We start from the raw sequence: 13,817 nt of genomic DNA on the forward strand, positions 1-13,817 counted from the left end.
GCTTGCAATCTGGCTTTACATTTATGTTTGCTAGTGAGAAATTTATTGATAATATTTCCTATCCCTGTCATTACTAATTTTGCAGTTTATCCAATGGCATATCAACTAACCACTAACTTAAGGAAATGCAATTCCAAGCATGGGAATACTGTGTTTGAGTAAAGGAATAGAGCACAAAGCCATTTTCCTACTAGCACTTTATGAAAATCAGGCATCTCGGATGACCACCTTAAACAAAAGAGGCAGTTTCAGGATGCATAGGATTTCCTTATGACCAGTCCTAGGTAACAATGGTCCTAAGCAATCAATTTCCTTCCTCTACCCTAATTTGCCCTTATACATCATATTCGAGATTCTATCTGGACAGGGGCTGGTTGGCTCAGTGGATAAACCTCTGCCTTTTCACCTCTGGGATCATGGTTCAAGTCAAACCCTGATGAAATGCACTTGATCGTCCTAATCTAGTTCTTAGTGGACAGTATTCCCATTATCTTTAAAAGGGTCAGAGCCAAGGCCATTGGGAAGAGTGCATTGTGCTATATCTTGTCTGTTGATTAATACATTTTCAGTGGTGCCAGATCCTTAACCTTCATGAGCACACATATTCTCACAAAAAGCTTAATAAAGGTCCCTCATGGACTAAACCTTTCTTCTCAATTTGCGTATCATTTCAGGATTTCCTGGGAATATTAAAAAACCCACAAATAAATTACTCGTAATTTAAAAGTATGTTTGCCTGAACTGTTTGTAATAACACCTCTAAGTTAATTAGCATGATAACAGATCACGAAATCATTACTTGGCATAGGGAGAACAAGACCTTTATAACTCAACTCATCTTTACAGCACATTGTAATTTTCTTCTCGCACCATATCAGTCAAACAGACACACAGAATAAAGGGAATCTACCCTCGAAGGCTGATTTCACTGTTCAAAATGTAGAAATGGAGTAAGAATGTCCTCTCCGTAGAAGTTTACTGTTTGTTCTCTGCGGCAAGAGGACTGCTGAAGGACCACTGATAGCAACATGAAGCTCTTTGCTTACTTTTTTCCATTGTAAAAACAACTGAAGTAAGAAATGGAACCACTTCCATTTAGTGATTATCTAGGCTGGAGATCACTGGGCTTTTCTGCAGAACTACCTTGACTCTCTTTTGGAATTAATGCTGGTAACAACAGCAGCGTCCTCCGACCCATCTGATTACCCAGGAGCTACTGTGCGGCTGGCACCCGTGCCCTAACCTCTTCTACCTGCAAGCAGCAGCGGCCAGGGGAGCAGCAGGGACCAAGGACTGCCAAGGCACGCGTCTCGTCTCCGCGAGAGCGGGGCCGGCGCTGCCCGAGGGCAGCAGAGGACGGCAGGAAGCAGGGACGGCCAGTGTAAGCACAGCTATATAATCAGTCACCAGCGTCCATGAACATCAATGGACGAAAGAGATTATGATTTTAGTAGGAGTAACATCAGGTTCAACTCTTAAGACAATTAATTTACTGACTGCTTTTATTACACAGTTCTGGTCAAAATCTTAAGGACAGTACATTAGTTTCTATCTGGATTGATTCTTTAATATGGTTCATATGAAAAATAGGAATCTATGCACCATTTCTCATTTCTGATTGTGGTTAAAGATTATAAAATGATTCTTAATGATTAAATCATTCCTCTGTAGTCATCGCGAGTTTTTACATTCTTACTATCTATTTATTTAACTGACTACTGAAGAAATAGCATTTAGCTTGTGGTTCTTTTGTACAAATCAATAACACAATTATAATTTTTTCATTAAATAATTATCCCTGGCTTGCTTTTCTTCTGATTGTTTTGAAATTAACAGGGAACTCCCAAACACAAGATATTTTGAAAAAAACACTTATAGCCTGATTTATCATAAATGATTAAGGAATTTGAAAAAAAAAAGGTAAAAGCGTAGATTTATTCAAGAACTCCCTGCACACTGCTACTCTCCTGAAAGCACCAGCATGCTAATTTTTATCACTTGAGAGCTGGCAAATCCAAAGCTTTGACCAAGTTTTGCAGGAGTAATGTACTGGTGAGCTAGCATAAGGTCCGGAAGAGAGGACAGCACTGCAGACCCACTCAGGAAGCCCACCCAGAAAGCCTGGGCGTTCCCCGAGTCCTCCCTTTTGCGCGGGGGATTCCTTGTGCTCTTTGGGTGGGTGAAGAGCCAGAGCACAGAAGAGGGTGGCTGGGATACGGTCGCGGTTCCCAGCTGGGGCCTGGGGCCTCTTGAGGGGTGCAAGCAACCCGTTCACATGGGAGAAGCCTCCTTTGTTCTCTGCCCACCGTTCACGGGCAAGCCTCTGGAACAGGAGGACACAACGGTGCTGTACAGCGCAGCTTGGCTATACCCCACCATCAAGGTCAGACGTGTTAAGCTTTTTCTAATTCAAAAGCAACAACTTAAACTAGAATCTGTCTGACACGAAGGTGAAACTCTACACGTTGCGTCTGCTCTTGTCCCACCTTTCTTACTGCCGCTCTGTAACACCTTTCCCCGTAGCCCCTAGACATGGCAGTTCTGTTGTAGTTATGGGAGTTACACCCTGGTCCATCTCATGTACTGTAACTTTGATATACAATTCAGAACATATGAATTAAATATTAAGACAGTTTTGCATATATTGCTACAGCTATTTTCAAATAGGTTTTCTGTTTTTTCTACCACTACACAGCTGGATAAATCTGGGTGTTCCTTTCTGAAATAAAATCATACAGAATGGTCACTGCACTTCGAGGTAATAAATATAGGTAATTGCTAAGCTAACTTTGGAATAAACTACAGATAAGTCTGGATAAGCTACAGATTGGTTTGGAAAAATTAGACTTGACAGATTACTGTATGCATTTCAAACTGAATTTCCGTTGAACAGATAATTTGTATCTATATCAGATTTTTCATAAAAAATACTCATTTTTATAAATACATCTTAAGATTCTTTTTGTTGATTACAATGTAAAAAAGAAGGAATAACTGTGTATGGACAATGATAAAGTAGCCTGTTGATAATAAATATTTGTCAGGTCTTGTCACATCGGTACACATTCCAATGTTACTGAAGAGACACCACACTGATAAAAAAAATACCCTCAGAAAAATCAATGGATTTTGAGCTAAAGCAGTTGCTAAACACACAGAAAACATCTTTATCCAACAGCCATAGTGCTGTGAAAATTCCCAAGCCTTGCATTGGTACAGCTAAGGAAAATTTAATCTTCCCAAATACTCATCAGGGCACTCCATCCTACAGACCTGACAGCCCCACTTATAATTAATTATACAATTTCGATGGGAATATCGACTAAACAAAGCTATAAATCATAGAAAAAGTCAATAGGCATGGACACATTCAATCATGTCCCGACCAATGATTACTACTCTTAAAATACAATAATTATTTTCAGGAGCCAGCTTGAATTAAATTTCTGTCAGGCTGGTACAAGACCGGCGGTTGATGAAGGATGCGATGGATTTTTTGGGTTGAATTCGGCACAGAGACATTTATCCTTTTAGATAGGTAGTTTGTTTTTAGTGATCATGGTGCTGCGTGTTTAACTAGACCATGAAGATTAGATTATCTCCAATGGCTCATTATATCGTTTATCTTTTCCTTCCATGTTTGATCTGGAAGATTTCCCGCTTCTTGATGCATGAATGAAATGACTGCTGATTTTGAAATGGAATGTGCATAAGTGGGATTCTGCCTATGCCTTCACACACCACGTCCATGTATGTAAAGTCAACCAGCAGTCATCCGAAATACCACTAGGATGTGGTAAACAGCAACAAGAATAGCTTTGCTCAGCTTCAGAAATGTACTGGGAAAAAATAAAAATGACAAAACATTTGAGTTGTTTTTAAAAAAGCTTAAAAAATTATTATAGCAATACATGTAGAGGAAAATCTGGGACAGGAATGGGATTAGTATGGAAACAGGAATTGGGATTAGTGTTATTCCTTTGAATTAAATGTCCTAAAAACTGCAAAACATCAGTGAAAGAAACGTTATGTATTTCCCAAGGATGCATTAACCTTGTAAATTTAAAAAAAACAAACCCCAAGCCAACTTATCTGACAGTAACTGTGTTTTTAAGATATGTTGCCTACACAGATTCTTCTCATGCTGAGCATACACACCACACATGAAAGATGTGCTGTGAGAAGGGACAACAGTCCCAACGAACAGGATGGATGTCAACAGACGCTGAAAGGAGAAACAGATCTTCACTCTCCTCATGAGTCTGACTCATCAAACTCTTCCGACCTCAAGAAATGAATGAGATCTCAGATTCTCACATGGAATTAACCTCCTAGGTGTAAGACAACTTAAAACCAGAGAGGGTAATAGGGCTTCAGCTGTCCTCCTTGCCCTGGATCCTTGCAGACAGCCCTCCAAACAGCCCGGGTCTCTACAAACAGCAAGAGAATAAGCCATAGGTAGAAGAGAGAGAGGGGAGAGTCATGGATCCTGTGTATATCCCATCCCTATGCAAAAAGTAGCAATACACTGTGTGAGCCCGCACACTGTTTAATTGGTAGAGAGTGCAGCAAAACCAAGAGGTGGGGACTAGGGCAAACACGAAAGGGTTCTCAAAAAAGCTGAGACACAGAAGATTAATCCCTTGTCTTCTTTTATTTTGGGTATGAGGAAGGAAGGTAAAATTCAGCCACGCTGAGGAAAGGACTGAAGAAAGCAGGGGGACCTTGGCTAGCTTGTCAGCCTGCACAGATGACTTTGACACACAGTTTCTGCAGAACACACAAAGTTTTCTGAAGGTTTTCTTTGTCTACTGTAGCCTGCTCTATTTCTATAGCTCAGATTATTCAACATACAAATGCCATTAGTTTATGCACACATAGGCAGGTCAAGATCTGACACAAGCTAGCGTAGCTCTTCTGATGTCAGTGAAGTTGGGCCAATTTCCACAAGCAGAGGGTCTGGCCCATGACATCCACGCTAAGGCTCCCACATGCAATATGCACATGCCTGATTTTTATCTGTGCATAACTGTTTGGGGCTTTTTTTTTTGGATGCTTAATGTTTTTCCTTTAGATAATAACTCCTAGGAATCTTAGATGAAATTGAGAAAGCTGCAAGCAGTGATATAGAGATTTTCCAAAATGAAGCGGCTACATTTTGAAATAGAATCACCTTAAAGAAGATATAAAGTAATTTTCCACAGAAAAATCGTAGTCCTCATTACAAATCAGAACATTAGTGTTCCCTGTCTGTTTTCTGCTCTTAGGAACCTCTATATGATTTCCCAAATGTTGCCAGTCTGCTGCAGGATTTGAGCTTTCTATTCTGTTTATTCATGCGCTTCTATTATTCTTTGTACACTCAGAAGACCCAGATATTTTTCAGAACAGCTTTGCATTAAGGGCTTTTCCTAAGTTACTATGGTGCACAATGAAGAGCTAGTAAAGAAACAGGATGCTTGAAGAAATGCAGACAGAGAAGAAAAGTGAATTGTCACGTATGCTTAATTTACAATTTTTTTCTATGAAAAAGGAGATAAACAGATGCCAAAGTTAAGAAGCTGTACACAAAATAACTGGCTAAGTGAGGAGGAAATTTGGAGCAGTTATTGTGTTAGATGAATTATTTCATTCTGATAAGGATAAAGGGCTGGTAGAGAAATGCAATTTGTATGTGAATTTCCAACTTATTCCTTCAAAAGTGTTTAGCAATGAACTTACCGCAGTGCCATTGTTATCTCTAAATACATCTTGATTAAAATAGTCAAAGAGCTTCTTTTCTAATTGTAGCATAACCTAAAAAAAATAGAGGAGAAAGGTCAGCAAAGCTCTTGGACTCAGCTACCTAATACACGGCTGTTGGAAGTGACCCTTTTAGAGACATGCAACCCTTTAAAACTACACGACATTTCTACATGCCTAAAGCTCCTTGTCAGCTTGCCCATTTGGTTGACTGGCAATCACTTAAAGAGATCCAATTAACTGAGCATTAGGTGTGACAATCTATATCCCTCCCCTCCCTTTAAATTATCAGTTTGAAACAACTATATTCATGCTTTGTAGAAAAGAAAGTGAACATTCAACAACGTTTCTATTTACACGGGGGGTACAGAGGGCATTAAGTTGTTTACCTTTCGGTCATTATCAGATTCACGAAATATTAGCTTGACTACTTCATTTGTGTCAGCTGCCCGGATTGTCTGCATTGTAGCCTTTGCACATAGTGTCTAATAAAAAACACAAAGAGAGAAAGGGAAACTAGTTTATATGAAACATAAGGCCACATTTAAATGAGCTCTATCAATCTCCGTATCTTCAATGCCCACCTGAAAATGTGATTTGCTATAGGTCAAAATACAAAGCATTGCTAATTTAAGTCACTTCCACTCATGATGGATTTAAAACAATAAACTGAATTACTGATTGGAGAGAAACAGGCCACATTAAGAAAATATCAATCAGATAAGGCAAATATGCATTCAACCATTCTTACTACCATGCACACAGGTTCTTTCACAGGTCTGACACTGTATCACGCTTACTTGTAAACATCCTCAAAAGCCACTTCCTACAGCTAATGACTCCACAGCCCTCCCGGTTTCTGTACCACGTTCTTAAAAGCTGGTAACTACATCGGCACTACAGTTCTGCGGGTCAACTCGTGTTTGCAAAAACTCCTGCCTTGTAAATTAATGTTCCAAGTATAATTTAAAAGTCCAAGCAACACTTACACAATCTGCCAATAAGTTTCAGAGTTTACTCTGGATAGCAAATTCCCTACGCATCACCATTTTAAAAAAGAGACAACATCACATCTCTAGGTATCTTGAGGACCGGGTGTCTAAAACATGTTCTAAACCAACACTTTATCAGACACAGAGGTGTGAATTTCGAGGAAGTGTCAGGCCTCGATTCATTTGCCATTCGCCTGCTTGGGGCCCAGTTCCAATGGCCATCAAAGCTGGCCTAGAGAGTAATACAGAGCAGGTTGTTTAAAGGGCTTGCTACGTTGCATTGTAACAGGTGAAAATCTGGAGCTTTTAGAGAAGTAGTTAGGCATATATTTAACTTAAAAACATACTTTAGATTTCACTGAACCTATACTTTTAGTGAAGCTTTAAGAGCTTTGAAATGCAGAAATAGACTACATCCTAACTGTGGGGTAGGCAGGCTTCACAAAGTGCTCTGTAGTTAGCCAGCTTGGGCAAAGCTACTGGATGGTGTGTAACGCTACCCCAGCCCATCTGCCTGGCCGGCTGGAAACCACAGGGCAGAAGACAGAAAGGGGAACTGAGAAAACCTTGGCATCACTCACAGGCAGAGAGAAAACGGCCAAGATGTGCACCCACACCTGGGAGGCAGCTCAGCACCCTCTGCTGCAGCCGAGGCCCAAGCTGCTGACAGGATCTATGCACAGCCCTGGATAAGGACACTGGCGAAGACTATCCTGAATAAAAGCTTATTTTGCTAGAGGTTCTTAGCAAAAGCATGCTCAAGAAAGTAACTCAGTCAAGACGAGGCAAAGAGGTGCCTTCCCTGCTCTGCCTGTTCCATTCCTTTTCATAATGGCCAGACAACAGATTTTCATTTTGCATAGCATTCACTTATAAAATAAATATGTTCTGTGGTAACAGGGTAATAGAATTTCACATCCTACTACACGCTTCTTTCTCTCACAAACAGAAATACTTATACTGGGATTCATTGTAAGTGCAGCATCTGTCAGACACAATGCCAGGAAACTACAGCTTACTTCTCAGTGCCCCATTCTGAATTTCTTCTGAAGGAAGAAATACATGCCAAACATGTATTTAAACAAAAATCCATCTGCTTCCAACTATTTTAGATCTCAGCTGAGGTTACTAGCGCTGGAATGGAAACAATCTGTCAATGGACTTTTTGCCCCCATTTGATAGAAAGACATTAAAAAATCATCCTTGATAAAGGTCCCCGTGTGCTGCCACAGTACAAACAAAAAGCAACAAGCTAAGCAATTCCATTTTTAAAGGATAACTTGAGTGTGATTCAGTAAAAGTAAAATACAAATCTGATTTTTTTCAAGTCTGTGATCTGAACAGGTGCTGATTCCCCATCTTACTGAAAAAATTATGTCCCTTCCTGACAAATTTTTCTTGATTGTTTTCTCCCCCCCCGCCCCAAGCAGAGCCACGTCTATAGATTACAAACATCTAACTCTTGGGTTTATCCTAAAAAGCTTGGCACGCTCATGGCACCAACGCGGCCATAGGCGTCTGTGAAATCAGTTTGCACTGGTGAAAGGAGTACTGGTCACACGGACACAGATGTAGGCTGCCCTTTGAGAACTTCATCTGTTCTGCAGAATTTTAAGGCGTTTTTTTGAAAGGCTTGGGAGAAGAGAGGGAAGATGCCGGCAGCAGCGAGCTGAACCTAGCCCTGCCTGGGAGGGAGGAGGAGAGGCACACCGGCCCATCAGGGAAGCTGCACTTTTGGTACCACTTATTTTAAGCGCAGACCTACTAACTTTTCCCTGGCATCCACCATGTGCCATAGGATCCCTTTTGTCTGTTTGGACACGTAATTACCGTTTTGCCATCTGTGTCTGTACGCGGACACCGGTGAGGTAATCCACCAGCGAGCCATTCCCAAAGTGCGCTCCCTCCATGCCGGCTATTGAAATTCAAAGCACAGATTAGCTAATCGGGTCAAGCCCAAAAAAATAGCGCTTTGGGCTCATGTGTCACAAATCAGTCTGGTCGCCTTTAAACAGCACACCAGATTAGAACAAGCACCCGAACAAACCAAAGCGGAAAACCCGCCGCTCTCTAAAGCTGGTTTCTAAAGCCCTAACAAATCGCTCCATCTTTCACTCATTTAAACTTTCCAAATGAGGGTCAATACGGTCCCCGAGCATCCAAATGCTAATGCGCTTAAGTGCGCTTAAGCAGCTTTCCAGAGTGAATGGGCCAAAGAAGGGCTCGAAAAGACAAGGCAGAGTTACTGTCACTGTCAAAAAGTCATTGTAGCCACCCCCAGAGTGGTTGCAATTCAAGAAATTCATGATTTCTGTCTCTTAAAGGCATCTGCTTGAGAACATTTTTTTCCCTGAGCTGCTTTATCTCACAACTTCAGGCCTGCTCTAACAGAAAAAAACCCGCGATCAACTCTTGAGAACCAATACAGAGAAAGGACCCACATACCTTATTGCTTTCAAATTTCACATGCACAAAAAGTTACCTTATTCACAGACAAAAAGTGATTGGGCAAAGGTTCATTTCTTATACAAGCTGGAGCACTCCTTTTTTCCTCCTCCTTTCAATTTCTACAAAGTCGTAGTCACCCAAGCAGAAAACTTTCGGGAACATGCGCCTTTTTAGACAAGTCTACTTATGAAGGGATTTTTTCTGGCTGGTAAAGAAAATCAGAATGCTATGAAAACACACTGGTTCTTTTTGGGTATTCCCTCAAAGGTACTCTTTTACAAAGTCAGAAGAGGGGAAATCAGATATTGAAACTCCCCTATCCAAGTTATCTTTTTAAAAAAATCTTTTTTCTTTGGAAACAAGATTTGGCTAAAAAGTTTGCAGGAGAGCTGTGTTCAGAGCTGAGAGAGAACTCCGTATTCAGCCTCTGCTTAGCAAGCACAGACGTGTCTTATTCCCATTTTCACATACACTGTCCACACAGGTAGATGCTTCGTAGTATTTTTTAAATAATCCTTTGCAATAATTTATGCGTATGGAATTGTAAAACATAGCAATAACTTTTCTGATAATTGCCTTGGAATGTAATAAAAATGTACTGTTATGCAAAGCTAGGAGTGAGTTTTTTTATATTGACAAGAGACAAAGCTGGAATTTCTTCTAAATTCTGCAGTCCTCAGAAACTGGAAGCCTTTTGATTTACAGCATAAATGCAACCTTCAAAATACATCTGCTCCCATATATATACAACACATCCAAATGTTTTAGACTGTATCTCTGCATACTTAGAGTAAAAAGGGATAAAGACATAAACCCAATTATGTTATATACATAAAACATACACAATATTCTGTAATATCTATTATATAATTGCTTTTTATATTGCGTTTATGTGGAAACACTCTGAACAGCTGTGAACTGTACTACTGTTTCCTGTTAGTAGTGCTCTGTTGAAAACTGCAGCTGATTTTTCACTGGTTTTGCACTCCTGCTTTCTGAACATCCTTTAGACTCCTGAGTCCACCTCTTGATGTGTCAGCTGAGTTATTGCATGCTTGTAATTACTTCAACAATTTTTTTTTGGAAAAAATGTGGTATCCAAGCACATACAGGCTCAAACTTTCCTACTGTCTCTGTCTACTGATTCTAAAGATGTGTATTACTTTTCCCAATGATTTGAATACTCTTCTTAGGACTCATTATTACTTTGAATTCTTCTGGAAAAAAAAAAAAAAAGGAAAGTAGAATAGAATAATTGCTCCTTTATAATTAAAGAAGTTCAACAATAGTTGCAATTGCAATTTGCAATTTCCAGTAAGCTGCATGGATCAAAAGAGACGTGCTTGTTGCTAAAAGCACCAGGAGAGAAGTGCAGAATCTGAAGAATGCTATCATGAGCCAGCTGAAATAAAGTCTTGAGCACATGACCAACCAAATCAATTAAATTTAAGAGATTTCATTTTATTCCAGTTACATACTCTGTAGATTCTGGCCGGATAGAAAAGACAAGAGGTACAGTATCATCTAATTATGACAGTAAAATACTACTTCTGAAATGCCGCTCAAAACCCCAAATCAATCTGACACTTATTAAATTAGGATAATAAAATGCTTTTTTATTATTATGTGGATGCAAATTCTATTTGAAACAATCAGCGAGGTAAAAGATTTGCTACTTTGGGAATAACATGAACATCTGTCTTGTTCGGGCTCCTCCTTACCTCTGAGGGGTTGATGTGATTTCCTGGGTATTGGGAATCTACTAACAGTAAATTCACCAAATCATGAGATGTAAGAGAAATAAAACTTGCAAGTGAGAAAAACAAAGTTAAATGTAACTTTCTGAGTCAAAGTTAGTTGTGCATTTAGCTACAGGATAGTTAACACTGTGTTTTTTAAACTCTATCTATCTGCCACTGAAATGGAGACTTATTTTAGCTAATTTTTCACAAATGTGCAGAAGTATTCAGCCATACAGCTGTTGCAAACAATTAGGGAAATTACAGAGCTAAATTACCCAATGTAAAGCAACCAAAACCCATCTGAGAGGACATACACTTTTACTTGAAAAAACAATCCCTCAGATTATATATAAACTTGTGCTAACTTAACTGCGTGGAAATAGCAATAATGTCTCAGAGAAGTTCCTATGCTCTTAATACTAATAAGCTTCCAGGAGCAGGAATTTAACTCAGCAGTGAGATAACTGTTAGTTGAATGAAGAACAAATTTTAAAAAATATTAATGAGAAGCCACTTAAAAGTATCAATATGTGAAATGACTTTCTCTTTGAATGTTCCCAGAGGAGCAAGCTCACGTCCAGGGGGCAGAGATGGCGGAGGGGCCGGTGGCGTGGGGAGCGAAAGCCTCCCGCACCACTCCCGCCTCTCCCCTCGGTACCCCGCTGACGTAGCGTGCATACGGTCCATCTTCCGATGGCCAATCAATGCTAATTACATGACACTACTGCCTGTATTCATTTTAGGACCAATTTAACTCCACAGGCAGTTTACAGCAGCACCAATTCGACCCGCTGTGAAAGCTTGGCCCGGGAGCTCCCCAAGACCTCCAGCAGTATTTTGGTCTCCACCGCACGACCCCTTTGCTGATTTGTGGCAAAGGGATATTTTGGGTTTAATGTATGTCTTTGGGTAGCATCTGTGACAAAAACCCACTTCGCACTAAGACCTTATCTTCATGTTCCTATTCTCCAAAGATCTCCTCGTCCCTAAAATAAATGATCCCTGCCGGAAACGACTTGCATTTCTTCGGGCTCAATTTCACATTAGCTGCACTGAGTTCATCGTGAAATGCATTTCTTGTCCACAAACTTTACACGATTCATGACAACGTTATCAAAGTGTAACACTAGAGGCAATGCAAAACCATTGACACGAGTTTTTCAGGTACTGCACTGAGTAAAGCGAGAGACCAGTTTAATGGCATTGCCTCTGTCCGGCAGCACACGCAACTGCCTGCCCTGTCGGCGATACTCCTGCCTGCTCTATTGCTGCTGAAAACAACACCCGGTTCTTAGGGAGTTACCTTTTGCAGTAAGGGGTGAGACTGCACAGGAGGCAGCGGGGCCGCGGTCCCCACAGCACTCCGCTGCCCACCACCAGCCCTGCCACCCTGGGCCGGGGCAGGGAAGGCGCCGGAGCGGCCAGCCCCTGCCCTGCGCCCGCAGAACCACCTGCCCTTCCTTCCACGTGGCTGGCCGTGCCCTCCCTGCCTCGGCAGCTTTCCTCTGCGCCAACAGCTGGTGGCAATGATGGCTCTCTTTTTAATCCTCTTCTTCAGAAAAGAATCTGAGTTAAGTCCAAAAAAGGCCTTTGCCACTAAGATTCTCTCAGCTTGCAGATCTTGAAGAAAGTGTCGAACACCCAACCTTACGTTCTTGGAAAGAATGTGCCACGACAGCTCTGTCCCAGGAGACAGGACCACTAGATTGCAGCTATCAGCTGCCTCCGAGCACCTTTTTCACCCAGAACATATACTTCTGATGGCATTTGAAAGAAATCCCTCTTGGCATTTGTTACATGTTTAGCAGCAATAAAATCCAATCTGTTTATTAGATGCTCAGCATAACCTAACTCAGCTACTTAAGACACTGTGCTTAATTTGTAAACCTCTGATGTTTAAATCTGACTTTCCTAATTTTGGCTAACTATCCTAAACATTGTTTTCTTCTGAAACCAAGCAGCTTGTTCAGTTAGCTGTTATTTTGGACATGACAATTTAGTTCTAAAATTTTCATCAGTATCCATCGTATAGCAGAACCTTAATTACTACTTGCTCACCTGCATAGATCCAAACAGAAAGAATAAGGGCTAAGTTTCTCACACTCCTGAATTTTTCCCCACAGATTCTTCCCACGCCACATTTTTTCAAACTGAGAGAGAATTTCATTAGACACTTTGTGGTGCTCTGTCCTAAACGGTTTTGCAAATAAAACAATCCCCCATTTTGTAACTATTTTTCTTTTTGAATACTGATGTTAAATGGACCTTTAAAAAAATTTTTTTTTGGTATTACTGTTAATTTCTCACCCCCTCCAGCCCCTGAGTGCACCTCTTTCTAAGAATTAAAAAATCAGGATGGAACTCCTTTTCCATCACACATAATCACCTGCATGGTGATTACCTTCTAGTTGTTTCTATCTGACTCCTGGTCAGGTTCCACCTCTTTTTGGATTCTCTTGTTTCGTTTTCCTGACTATGATCTCCAAGTCTGAGTTCAGCTAAGCATCTACCTATTGATTCACAAACAATTTATCCCGAGTTGTTTGGCACCCGCATGCGTCAGAAACACGTAACTTTGTAGGGCCTCTGCAGGCAAAGGTGGAGTTTTCAGGTAAAGGGTTCCCCTGCCTCCTTTTTAATCTCTCCGTTTAAATTAACTTGCTGACATCGATAATAAGTTTCAAACGCATTCAGGACTTTGATTAGATCTGGATAAACCCTACGTCACTAGAAGATCTGGAACTTTGAAGCAGTCTGCTAGAAAAATCCCTTCCCTCCTGCTGTCCATCCTCCTCGTCATTTAGCATCACTACTTCATGTCAAGCAGGGTCCTGGGGGAGTTTTCAAAGACAATGATTTGCTTTTCCATAATTACAGGAACTGGAACAGTCCA

General features: G+C 40.7%; 1 protein-coding gene across 1 annotated transcript in view; it reads right to left on the reverse strand.

Moving 5' to 3' along the window:
• LOC104028907 (inositol polyphosphate-5-phosphatase A) overlaps positions 1-13,817 on the reverse strand; it is a 263,385-nt gene that overhangs the window by 34,875 nt on the left and 214,693 nt on the right. The window contains exons 10-11 of the mRNA XM_075717613.1: positions 6,132-6,227; positions 5,722-5,796 (exon numbers count right to left, since the gene is read on the reverse strand). Of these exons, the coding sequence (XP_075573728.1) occupies positions 5,722-5,796; positions 6,132-6,227 (171 nt within the window). The remainder of the gene's footprint in view (positions 1-5,721; positions 5,797-6,131; positions 6,228-13,817) is intronic.

Source organism: Pelecanus crispus, chromosome 10 (genome assembly GCF_030463565.1).
Source record: "Pelecanus crispus isolate bPelCri1 chromosome 10, bPelCri1.pri, whole genome shotgun sequence".
NCBI classification, from domain to species: domain Eukaryota; kingdom Metazoa; phylum Chordata; class Aves; order Pelecaniformes; family Pelecanidae; genus Pelecanus; species Pelecanus crispus.